Source organism: Primulina huaijiensis, chromosome 18 (assembly GCF_012295235.1).
Source record: "Primulina huaijiensis isolate GDHJ02 chromosome 18, ASM1229523v2, whole genome shotgun sequence".
NCBI lineage: Eukaryota > Viridiplantae > Streptophyta > Magnoliopsida > Lamiales > Gesneriaceae > Primulina > Primulina huaijiensis.
In genome coordinates, this window is record NC_133323.1 from 14,629,429 (window position 1) to 14,643,241 (window position 13,813).

At 38.8% G+C, this 13,813-nt stretch overlaps 1 protein-coding gene across 1 annotated transcript; it reads left to right on the forward strand.

Annotated features, from left to right (window-relative positions):
* The first annotated feature begins 9,360 nt into the window (after positions 1–9,360).
* On the forward strand, positions 9,361–9,900 carry LOC140963955 (uncharacterized). The gene has a single exon (XM_073423435.1). The coding sequence runs from the start codon at positions 9,361–9,363 to the stop codon at positions 9,898–9,900; it is 540 nt and encodes a 179-aa protein (XP_073279536.1).
* The last annotated feature ends 3,913 nt before the right edge of the window (positions 9,901–13,813 follow it).

The following is a 13,813-nucleotide window of genomic DNA, read 5'->3' on the forward strand; positions in this document are numbered from 1 at the left end:
CATAACATGTTCCACGTCTTCATGCTGCGAAAGTACATGTCGAATCCTTCGCATGTGCTTAACTATGAGCCACTTTAGCTGACACCGCACCTGTCATTTGAGGAAAAACCCACTCAGATACTGGACAGGCAGGAGAAGAGGCTCCGGAACAAGGTGATCAGATGGTCAAGGTCAAGTGGTTGAATCATTCTGAGTAGGAGGCTACATGGGAGACCGAGACCAAGATAAGGAGTCGCTACCCAGAGTTATTCGGTATGTTCTAAATTTCGAGGACAAAATTTTATTTAAGGGGGAAGAGTTGTAAGGTCCTGGAATTTAATTCACGTAACCAGAATACATGCAATCTAGGATTTTTATTTAAATTATGTGTTTAATTATTTTTATGTATTTTATGCATAACTATTCTATGGTAGAAGTTATTTCATGAAATTTTAAAAGTCCATGCATTAAAGATTTTTAAGTTGCATTTCACGCTCGATCGAGGAACGAAGACCGGGGAATTTTCAGAAAAATTATTTTTATTACATGATTAATTTTTATTATTTATTATAAGGTTTTTTAAAGATATTTTTCAAGAAATGGGCTTTGTTGGGTATTTTCATCCGCCAGATCATAATTTTGATTGGTTCGTAAATTTTATCGAATTGAGGGACTTTTTGAGGGTTCGGCTAATATTTTTAAGAACTTACCAAAACGAAATATTTCTTGGGAGTGTGTTTGGAATTATTGGGCTTAATTTTAAGCTCATTGGGTTTAAAACTTTTCTTAAACTTTTAAACGATAATTAGTCGCTCATTATAGTTAATTCTATTATTTAATTAACACATAAGCTTCCACTTAACCTAAACCTAAGCACTCCCACAGCCGACACCGACCCCCTCCACTCAGAATTCCCTCATTTTTCAGCGCCTCCCTCAGCTGCAAGGCTCGGCCATAGCTTGTTCTTGCATCAAAGACTCTCCGGCGCTTCCCCGTTGCTCATCCCTTCAATTTTCTCAAATAAAACTTATTAAGGCACGTATGTACTTTTATTTCTGCATCATACATGCTAGTTATTTGCTGATATGTGTGTTTATTTGCATAAAATTCTCGATCTAGCCTTTATCATGGAGAAGCTTCAGTTTTTGGTTCAAATTTCTTGCAACTTTTTCTCCTACTCACGGTTGTTTTGATTTGCTGTAAGGGTGTTTTAGGCTGCAGTCATTAGAGGTCTGAAACACGTGAGTAGTTAAGGGGATAAGGTGGAAGCCGAAGCCGTGACAAATGGGAAGAGGGCCGAAAGAGTTTCCTTGCGGTGTGCTTCGTAAGTGAGTAGATCGAGGGAGAGGCATGAACCAGCTGTGCAAAGGCCTATCCAAGCCATGGACCAGACCCTAGTGGGTTTGAGCCACGGCCTAGAAAGGCTCAACCGTTGCTGGAACAAGTCTCAACGTCGATCGGGCGAGAGGAAGGGGTTGGGTGCGTGACATGCGTTTGGGGTGAGCCTCGGACGTGCGAGTTGTGCTTCATGCATGGGGCAAAGGGCGTGGATTCAGTAGGTGCAGAGGGGTCCTAGAGTTGTCTAAGAAGGGTTGGTTGGTGGATGGAACCATCGGTTTTGGCATAGGGACGATAGGTGCTTGTTAGGGTCATGACTAGGGTTTTGGGTGATGGCTCGCTGGATTTTTCCAGCTATTGTCCAGGGGCTTGTTCGAAGGTTTAAGGGGCTGGTTTTGAGGTTTTAGGACCGTAGTTGATTATATTAGGTGTGGTAAAAAGTTGGGAAAATTTTAATAAATTTCGAGTCGATTCGGGTTAAAACCGGGACCCCGGTCCAAGTTTTAAAACGAATCGATTAAGTTTGATATTGGGCTTGTGTTTACATCTGAGAACACATTTAAATATGTTTTGGGACATTTTACGGAGTTTGGTCAGCTTCGGATCAATTTTAGAGGTCCAGGGGTAAAACGATAAATTTTGTGTTTCCAGGTGTGTTGAGTCATTAGACTCATTACGCGTGTGATGTAGGTGAGCCTGAGGATGTGGGGACTGGAGGTGCTGAACTCTGAGTAGGCAAACCTGGTGCGGTGACACGACCTGAGGACCGCATGTTTTCCGCATTATGATTCATAAGTTTTGAGAGGAGTTAAACATTTTCATATGTTGACGATTTTACGATTTTTACTCGTTCATGTTTACATTTGATCTTGGATGGTTTTTGGTAATTTTAAACTGCGCTATTTTTATTGTAAGATAACTACGATTATTTTAAATGCTATTTCGAAAATGCGAGGTTTTATTTAAAAAAATAAATATGTCCGCACTTTTAAAATGAGTAGACGTCACACTGGTTCTCATCGTCGCTTGTCAGCATAGCTCTTTTGTCTGCTTTGTGCAGTCTTCATCCTATATCAGATTTTGACTACTAGCTCCGTTGTTTGCTTGATGATGTCCGGGCCAAATAACCCTCTTTCACCAACCTTGTCCTAATGTATAGGTGATCTACACTTCCTTCTACATAGTGTTTCATAAGGAGCCATTATTATAAACGATTGATAGTTATTGTTATAGGTGAACTCTACTAGAGGTAACTTCGGTTCCCAACTTCTTTGGAAATCAATCACACAAGCTCGGAGTAGATCCTCCAAAATTTGAATCACCCTTTTAGACTATAAATCGGTTTGAGGATGAAATGTTGTACTGAATAACAACTTCGTCCCCATTGCTATGTGCAGATTCTTCCAGAACGACGATGTAAACCTCGGATCTCTGTCAGAAACAATAGACATTATAATTCCATTCAGTCGGACTATCTCTCGGATGAATAGTTCTGCATACTGTTTCATGGTGAATATCGTCTTAATAGGTAGAAAATGCGATGATTTTGTAAAACGATCAACTATCACCCATATTGCATAAAATCTTTTGATAGTCCTTGGCAATCCCACTACAAAATCTATGGTGATATTTTTCAATTTCTACTAGGGAATAGGAAGTAGCTTAAGCTTCCGTGCTGACCTCTGATGCTCTGCCTTAACTTGTTAGCGTGACAAACACTCAGACACAAAACGTAAGATGTCTCACTTTATGCCCGGCCACCAATACAATGACTGCAAAGTCCTTATACATCTTTGTACGTTCAGGATGAATGGAGTACGAGGTATTGTTAGCTTCCTTCATAATAACCTCTCCTAGTGAATTGCTACTCGGAACCCATATTCGACGTCGATATCGAACTATGTCATCCTCATCAGAGTACAGCTTCCGACCCTTAGCTTCATCTTTCAGCCTCCATTTTTGCAACTTTTCATCAGAAGACTGACCCTCGCGAATTTTATCCCTCAAAGTCGACTAAACTGTCATAGTAGAAAGATTAAGAGCCTCGCTCCTAGCATACACTGCAAGCTTGAATCGCTGAATTTGCACTTGCAATGGACTTTTAACTGTCAATTGCACGATGAATACTTTATTTATACTCAAAACGTCCGCAACTACATTAGATTTGCCCTGGTGGTAGTTAATGTCACGGTCTTAGTCCTTTACCAATTCTAGCAATCTTCGTTGCCTCATGTCAACTCTTTTTGGGTGAAGAAATACTTCAAAATTTTATGATCAGTGAAAATCTTGAACTTCTCCTCATATGAGTAATGTCTCCAAATCTTGAGAGCAAATACTACTGCTGCGAGCTCGAGATCATGAGTCGGGTAATTCTTCTCATGAACCTTCAACTTTCTAGACGCTTAAGCTATCACTCGGTCATTTTGGATCAGTACTGCGCCTAAACCAAGCTTCGAAGCGGCTGTATAGAGAACATACTCTCTTCGCCCTGATGGCATTGATAGAACTGGTGCTGAAGTCAAAGCTTGCTTCAGCTTCTCGAAACTCTTTTGGCACTCGGATCCCAAGTAAATTTTGTATTCTTCTTTGTCAAGGAAATTAAGGGTACCACAATATATGAGAAACTCTGAATAAACTTCTGGTAGTTGCCAGCTAGACCCAAGAAGCTACGGTTCTCGGTTACACTCTTTGGTACTGGCCACCCTCTAACTGCCTCGACTTTGCTTGGATAGACTTCAACTCCATGTGTACAAATGTGGCCTAATAATGCCACTCTCTCGAGTCAAAACTCGCACTTACTGAACTTGGCGAGTAACTTTCTATCTTGCAACAATTGCAGTACCATTCTCAAGTTCTGACTGTGCTCTTCTTTGCTCCTCGAGTAGATCATAATATCATCTATGAAGACTATGATAAAATGATCTCGATACGGCTGCAATACGTGATTCATGAGATCTATGAAGATCGCTGGCGCATTAGTCAACCCGAATGGCATCACCATAAACTCGTAGTGTCCGTATCAAGTCCTAAAAGCCGTCTTAGGAACATCGGACTCCTTCACCTTCAGCTAATGGTATCCCGAACGAAGATCTATCTTTGAGAAAATCGATGCTCCTTGTAATTGATCAAATAAGTCCATGATTCTAGGAAAGTGATACTTATTCTTGACGGTGACACTATTCAGCTCTCGATAATCAATGCAGAGTCGCATACTACCGTCTTTTTTCTTTGAAAAATAAGACCGGTGCGCCTCACGGATAACAAATAGGACGAATAAAACCCTTGTCTAGCAATTATTGAATTTAATCCTTCAGCTTTTTCAGTTCGACTGGTGCTAGACGGTAGGATGCCTTAGAAATTGTCACAGTGCCCGACATCAACTCAATAGAAAATTCCACCTCTCATCTAGGCGTAATGCCATAAACTTCCTCAGAAAAGACAATAAGAAAGTCTCTGACAACCTCAACATCCTATGGCTTCTGACTGACGGGAGTAGGCGCTAAAATAATATATGCTAGAAAATCTTGTCATCCTCACTTCATAAGTTTCCTCGCACAGATGCAGGAGATAATGTGCAGCATTTGCTTGTTCCTTGCTGCCTCAAAGACAAAATATTTCCCACTGAGCGATCGAATAGACACTGAACTCTGTCGAAAATCTATCGAAACTCCATTCAATGATAGCCAATCCATGCCAAGAATGATATCGAATTCAGGCATTGGGAGTATGACAAGATCTTCCCAAACCACATCTTTTTGCAAACGAAGCTCCAGATTCTTCACAATGCTCGAAATGACCATTTGATCACTAGAAATAATAGAAACTTTGAAGCCCAAGTCCATATCCTTGGGTATAATTTTTAGTTGCTTGATGAATGTCTCCGATATAAATGAGTATGTAGCTCCGGAATCTAGCAATGCGTATGTAGCTACACCTAAAATAAATATCCTTCCTATGACAAATATGCCATCAAATCCAATCGTGCTGAAACTTGAGAAATTTCTATCATTAATTACACAAAATCTCTCAAAAATTGCACATATTTTACCCAAATAATTTTCAAAAATTGCATTTCCATCCCTTAATATTTTTAATTTGTCCAATTTAGCCCTAAAAATTTTGAAAATTGCCTTCTAGCCCAAAATAAATTCTAAATTAAATCAATTCCAGCACTAAAATTTTGAAATTATTGTTTTGATTCCTAAAATTCCTTAATTGAGAAAATATCCCCTAATATTTTCAAATTTTCAATTTAGTCCCTGAATTTTCGAAAAGTCCAGAATTAACCTTATAATTTTCGGTTTTCTCACCTGCAATCCCTGGACCCCTTAGGAATTACGGTTTGGCCCTTAAGTTCTCGGCAAATGCAATAAAACCCATAGAATCTTATTTTTGTACTTTAGCCCTTATACTTTCGGTTTTTGCAATTTCGTCCCTTTAATTTTTGAAAAATACCATACTTGCCCTTCCAATATGTCCATTTCCAAGCCTTAAAATTCTTTTTTTTGTTCAATTAATTATATTACATTATTAAGGTTTATAATTTATGCTCAATTTCTATAATTTTCAATGTCGTCCCTTAAATCCAACTATAGTAAGGCATGCAGCCTATTTTCATCTAGGTTCTTCATTATTCTAATCATTTCTCATAACCAATTTAACATTTCATGCAATAAAAGAAATATAAAAATGTTAAATAACTAGGTTACTAGTGATCAAAGTCGTGTCTCGCTTTTCCTCAGCTTCTTCAGCATGCATCACATAAGCTCTGCTAACGGTTGTTCCATTTTTCTTTGGGCAGTCGGCAGCTTTATGTCCTTCCTCCTTGCATATAAAGCACATATATGTTTCCCACATGCACTTGCCAAGGTGTGGGCGATTGCGTTCTTTGCATAATGGCCTCTCTTCAGGTTTTGGTACTCCGGACTGGGGTGGCTTCTGTTGCCCCGGCTTCTTCCATTGTCCTCGGGGCTTTTGTTGCCCTTGAGCTTTCGGAGGTCCCGTAAATTGCTTCTTCACTGGCTGAGAGTGTAATTTCCAGGAAATTTAAATTTACGTAACCTGAATGCCTGCAATCTAGGGTTTTATTTTAATTATGTTTTTATTTATTTTATGCATTTAATTCATAAATATTGCATTAATAGGACTTATTTCATGATATTTTTAAAGTTAATGCATTAGGATTTTTAATCTGCATTTCGCGCTCGAACGAGGATAGCAGACCGTGAAAAATTTAAAAAAATATTTTTATTGAATGATTAATTTTAATTAATTAATATAAGGTTTTTTAAGTTTATTTTTCAAGAAATGAGTTTTGTTGGGTATTTTTACCCGCCAAATCATATTTTTAATCGGTACACAAATTTTAGCGATTCAGAGGACTTTTTGAGGGCTCGGGTAATATTTTCAAAAACGTATCAAAACGAAATATTTTTCGAGAATGTTTTTGGTCTTGATGGGTTTTTTTAGAGATTAATGGGCTCAAAAACCCTTTTAAACCATTTAATTATATTTAGCGCCCATTAGTGCATGTCTTATTTAATTAAAACCTAACCTATCAAACCCTAAACCTAAATATTCCCCTTGGCCACCCACCCCTTTCCATCAGCAGTCTCCACCTTCGGTTTTCAGCAGCAAGGTCGGCTCCTCCATTTTCTTTCAAAAAAAGATCATCCACGCTCCTCCGGTGCTTCTCTGACGTGTTTTTCTTCAAGCTTTTGGTCATAAATCATCAAGGCACGCACATATCTTCTTTTCTCTTCATTCACGCCACTATTATGTTGAATTTTATTGTGTTTGTACGAAAATTTCATGATGTACCTTGGGTTTGAATTGTTATACAAGTTAGACATGAGTATTGCACCATTTCTTGACTTGCTCACGTTTTTATGGATTGTTGCAAGGGGCTGCATATTTTCTTGGTTGCTAAGGGGCGTGGAGGCTGTAAAATAAGGATACATGGTGCTGGAGTCGATAGAATCTAGGTGTTAGGTGAAGGTCGAGAGATGGTGCGCATAGGCAGCTAGGTTTTCGAGGGATTTTGGTGCAAAGTAGGGTAGACTCGGCTGACAGGGGGCTGAACCAGACAAAGGTGCAATCTAGGAGGGTCCAACTGAGGGGTCCATAGGATAGGAGCCGATACGCTTCAAGGGAGGCTCGGCCGTGTGCTTTCTTGATGGTTCGAGAGGTGCGCTAGCATGGGGCTAAAGGCTAGGCTTAGGTCGGTCCAGTAGGGTATTAAGATGGGCTAGGAGAGGCTGGTGTGAGGTTGTTCACGTCGGCTTGTGGGCAAGGATCGAAATTTCGAGATTTTTGTGCTTTAGGGTTTCTAGTACGTATGTGCAGAAATGATTCTAACAACTTGTAGGGGTTGTTTGAAAGTTTAAAAGACTAGTCTAGATGGTTTTAAGGCTGTAAATGTGTTTATAAGGTGTGGTAAAAAGTTGGGAGAAATTTGGTTAAGTTTCGGGTCAAATCCGGTTAAAACCAGGAACCCCGGTCCAATTTTTAAAACCAATCGAATAAGTTTTAAAACGGGCTCAAGTTTACGTCTAAGAAATAATTTTAATATGTTTTACGATATTTTAAGGAGTTTGGTAAGCTTCAGGTCGAAATTTTGAGGTCCACGGGTAAAACGGTCATTTTGGGTTTTCAGGGACAAAATGGTCATTTTGAAACCGGGGTGAGATTTTAGTCCTGGAAGTGCCATGAGCACATATTTGTCATGTTTTTTTTAATGTTTATGCCTCATGCATATGATTTTTATGAAATTATGAAAAATACGTCACCTGCTTGATTTTAAGAAAAATTTATGTATGTGCACGATTTTGATAAGTGATGGAAATGATGATGTTTTGAAGGATGAGAATTAGTTGTGACTAACGATGTATATGTAAATGCTTATGATGTATATGTAAATGCTAATGATGAGTCCTAGGCACAATAGATGGGTAATACTGTCGCTGATGTCCGACAGCCGTCGGGTACCACAGTTTTATATAGATGGATCCATCGTATAATGATGAAACGATAAACCTGATATGAAGGTCACAATTAAGGAACGAAATTCAATTAAAGTTAATGTTTAAGAATATGATGATACGATGAGCTGTTTTGACACGTTATGATTTCATATGACACGTTGATATTTACCCTTTTTAAGTTCATGAAAGTAAGTTGATTACAGTGTATTTTTCATCGATACGTGCTATGTATATGTACTTGTTATTCCGATACAGGTGTGTTGAGTCTACAGACTCATTTGGTGTGAATGATGCAGGTGAGCATGTCGATGAGGGGACTGGAGGTGCCAAATTCTGAGTAGGCAGGGCTGGATATGTGTGCACGACCCGATGACCATATTTCTACCGCACATTATGATTTTATGAGTTTTGAGAGGACATGAACATTTTTATACGCTGGTTTTGATACGCAGATGATTATTTTGATATTTACTCGTTTATGTTTACGCATATTTTGTTGGATGAGTTTGGCCATTTTAAACTTATATATTTTTTAACTTTCAAATATTTACGATTATTTTTAGAACAGTATATTTTTTTGTAGGGTTGTATGCATGTAAAAATATTTAAATGTTCACTTCGAAATGTGAGCTTTTAAAAAAAAATGTTTAGCAGCATTTAAAATTAGTAGACGTTACAGTTGGTATCAGAGCAAGAATCCTGTATAGGGTTGTGCCACCGCCAGCTTCTGTAGCTCAGTCTTCAAGTCTCAAGTCTGTATGCTTTTATGATTTAAATTTTTTAAATGATTTACTGCTATCCACCTGCATGTTTACATGATTTACGATTTACGATAATTTACAATACATGTTTAACCGATTTTACGATTTAAGGACTTACTGTTTAAAAAAAAACTAGATTAATTGCATGATGGGTTACGTTTAGATTTGGACTGCGTTCAGATATCATGCCTCCAAGAAGCGACCCCAGCATAGACAGACAGGACGATATTCCTGCAAGTGGTTGAGGCCCTTCACCACCACCGCCGCCGATAGATGCAGCCACCCGTGTACTGGAGGGTATGGCTAGACTTTTGGAGCAGGCTCCCCGTCCACAGACCGATATTTACGAGCAGTTTAGGTGGCTCAAACCGAAGGAGTTCGGGGGCACTACTAATCCATTCTTGGCAGATGGATGGATTCGATCTCTGGAGTTTCACTTTGGGTATCTACAGATGAGAGATGGCGACAAAGTCAGTGCGCCACTTATATGTTGCGAGACAATGCATCTCTACGGAAAGTATTTTCCAGCTGACGTCAGGGGCCGCCTGACGAGGGAATTTATGAGTATCCGCCATGGGGACTTATCCGTGGCGGAATTTATCTGGAAGTTTTTAAGGGGCTGTCATTTTGTTCCCATTATTGCCAAAGATGCCGATCAGAAGCTGAGGCATTTTATGGATGGACTAAGACCCACCTTACGCCGAGATGTTACGCTGATGAGACTGACGAGCTATGATGAGGCCACTTCCTGTGCCTTCCAGGCGGAGCAGGCGCTCCGAGACATTGACATTGAGATGCATAGGAAGCGGCATCAGACTCAGTCCAGCTCCCAGCCGTAGAAGAAACAGTATACAGGGCCACCAAGGCAGCAGAAGCCCCAGGGACAGGTTAGGAGGCCCTAGCAGTAGAGACCTCATCAGGCGCCAGGGGTGCCAAAGCAAGAGGACAGACATCTATGCACGCAGTGCAACAAGTTCCACCTCGGCAAGTGTTTATGGGGGACCTTCAAATGCTTCGTTTGCGGGCAGGAGGGTCATAAAGCAGCAGACTGCCCTAGGAACAATGGCTCCACTACTGGCCGATCATATGTGATGCATGCCGAGGAGGCCGAGGCAGGCCCAGATTCGTCATTGATTACTTGTAACCCTTACGTTTAAGATTTTAGTTTATCGCTTGATTGCATCGATTTTTATGCTTGTGATGAAAATTAATTTACGGGATTGATAATTTAGAAGGAATTAGGATGCATGCTCTACCTAGTTGGGATTAAGAATGTAATTGGTTAATTTGAGAATTTTTGAGACCAAATTGTAGTAACCGATATTTTAGGGCCTAATTGCTAAACTCAATAATTTAAGGGGTGATTTTTGAATTTTCTGAAATTTGGGGGATATGACATTTAGGTTTCCGTGAATTTCACAATTTATGAGGTTAAATTCCAAAATTTTATGGGGTTTGTTGGAATATTTCTTGTTCGCAATCTTGATTTTGATGTTAACAAAACTTGTTGTTGTGTTTCTAACATATTTACTCACATGTGAAGTTATTAACACAAGAAGCAACCTTGAACTGAATTCTGCACAAACTGAATTTCTGGAAAGCTTCGGTGGTTTGATGATATCTCTCAGCTGGATGATTCAAATGACAATCCGCCAACTTCATGGATCGGAAACTCAATTTGAAACAAGTAGTATTTAATGTCAGTTGGACAAAATAGGATGTTATCGAGGTCTAACTGATCGCTGAATTATAGAATTAATTGCACGAAAATAGCAATCAGTTGGGTATGAGCAGTTGCGGTATTTTTGTAACATCTCTCAGCTCGTTTATTGGAATGAAGCGATTCAGTATGCGTTGGAAAGATAAGATGATGAACTACAAATCATCTTCAGAAGTTAAAGTCTGAATCGAAGACTAAGATGCTGAGAAATGACAATGAAGCTACTAATTCTTCACAAACTGAAATCAGCTAGGCTGATTTCAGCTGACCAACTGAACTGAACTGAACTAGTTGCTGCTGACCAACTGAAATGAACTGAACCAGCAGCAGACCAACTGAACTGAACTGAACCAGCTGCTGGCCAACTGAAAATGAACCAGTTGAACTGAACCATACCAGCTGAAACTGAACCAAACCAGTTGAACTAAACCAGCTGAAACTGAACCAGACCAGCTGAACTGAACCATACCAGTTGAACTGAACCAGCTGACCAGAGTTGAACACTCAAGAAAATGTCCAACAAGGAGAATTTGACTGTTGCAATTTCAGAAACAGTACAAAAACTTTCCAAAATATCATATTCTTGTGTCTAACGTATATATCATTGTTGAGCCTTATAAATAAAACATCTAGAAGATCAAACAAGAGATTTTTAGGAAGATTCAAATCATGGGCAGTTAGCATGAAGAAATCGGCTATTTGAGAGCACAAACTCTTGTGTGAGGATACATTTGAGATGTACACTGTTGCGTTATTTATCGATCGCAAGCGCACGATCGTCAGGTTTTAATATATGTGAGTGAAGTATCGTTCCCATGAGGAGAGTGTATGTAAAAATATATTAATGCTTGTAATTAAAATAGTTACGACTTTATCTAACAAAATCAATAAACGGTTTGGTTTGCTTGAACAAATTAATTGCGAATAAATATTAATATAATCACCGAATCGAGAGAAAATAAATGAGAGAAACTATCTAGAGGAGTGAGTTCACTAAGTTTCAGCGATAATTATTCCTGATTGAATTTATACTCATGAATTCCAATTATTTAATGGCCAAGAACACTTAATTGTTTTATTCTCCCTTTCCCAAGTGACGAATAAATTGTATCAATCAAACTTCGATTCAAACATTCATAATAAAAATCTAAGTTTCAATGATAAATGCAAACAATGTTCTTTGCTAGGCCTCTCTAAAGTTATACGCCTTCCAAACGATATAAACATTCAATGATGTGTTTCTAATGATCTATAGTTCTAGTTCCTCTCTCGAGTAGTAGAATTAATCAGATAACAACAATTTACGGCCAGTAAATTGCAATCGAATAAAAACAAGAAACACAATTAAACAAAAACAGAATTCAATCATAGAAGCAACCACGTCAAATCATCGTGTACACAAAGCTACATCATCCTCTAGACTGGAAAATTAGTTCATAACAAAGTCTAAATACAAATAACGCATGTTCAAAGTTTTAGACATCGCAACACAAGAAAATATAGAAGCGAAAGAATAGATGACAAATCAGAAGTGTCGTGTTTGTCCCCAGATTCGACGTCATTCGTGTTTGTAATCAAACTTCGCACTCCGGATCTTCGTCTCCGTGTTTGCACTTGTTCTCCACCTTTTTTTCTCTCCAAAAATTGGTTGTCCCCTTCTGAACCATCGTTTCTTCTTTTTATTTTCGCTTCCGGGCCTTAAACGAAAGCCCATTAGTTATGTTCTCGCCGCCATTATTTCCGCAGCACTGCTTGGCACCCTATCCTCGAGGTTGTGGCGCCGCAACACTGTGAAGCAGTGCCGCGGCGCTAGCTGCTCGGCAGTCTGGCGCTGCGGCGCTGACGCGCTTGGTCTGATCCTAGAAGCCTTAGCGCTGCAACGCTTGATCCTTGGTGCTTCTGCTCCAGTTCATCAATGGTTCGACATCAAAAATTGCTCCAAATTGCCATCATTCGTCCAATAGTCGTTTATCTCTTGCACAACGCAAAAGCAACAAATACCAAGCGTAATTCTGTCCGAAACCAACATAATTCAAATGAATTAATATATAAATTAAGTTCAATTCTTGCACTTAGCAAACCCCCTAAACTTGAACTTTTGCCAGTCTCAAGCAAAATAAAAGTAAAAATAAGAATTCAACCAACAAGTAAAGATAACGACTATAAGTCATGGATGTGCAACAATTGATCTTTGCCTCCTACTAATCCATTTTCATGTAATTCATAATAACTCAAGAGTCATGTGTGTGTGTGATATGTCAATGTTCATTTACTCAATCGAATGCTAAAATAGATTTACCACACCCATTTGCCTTATAAACTCAGAAGATATTCATCTCAGTTCAATTCACAATTCATTAAAATACAAATTCACTTACACGGATCACAACTGACTTTATTGGTGGTTATTTGGCTCATAAGATAGTTAACGCATGCATACCAAAAATGATGTCACAAATTGGGATGCTTAAATGCAAATGATTTAAATTCATACTCGCTAACCATGTTTCTCAGGTATCCATAGGCTTGATACGTTACGATTTTATACGACACGTTTATGTTCATGTTTTTAAGTTCGTGAAATATATGTTGATTATGATATTTTTCACTTCTGTGCGCCATGTATATGTACTTATTACTTCTGGTACAGGTGTGTTGAGTCTTTAGAATCACTAGACATGTGTGATGCAGCTGAGCAGGATATTGAGGAGACTGGAGGTGCTGAACTCTGAGTAGGCGGACCTGGTGGGGCGACACGACCCGAGGACCACATGTTTTCCGCACATTTATGTTTTTATGAGATTGAGAGGATTTGAGTATTTTTACATACGTTGTTTTATTTCACTGATGGATGTTAGGATTTTACTTGTTTAAGCTTCTGTTATATTTTATTGACAAACACTGCGATTTATTTTAAATGGTATTTTAAGTAGTACTGCATGATTGCAAAACATTCAAATTCTTATTTTCAAAATGCGAGCTTTATTTACATAAAAAAAAATATTTTCGCATTTTTAAATCAGTAGACGTTA

What these genes read in the sequence shown, in the direction of transcription:
- LOC140963955 (XM_073423435.1), top strand. Translation starts at nt 9,361, where the DNA reads ATGGCTAGACTTTTGGAGCAGGCTCCCCGTCCACAGACCGATATTTAC.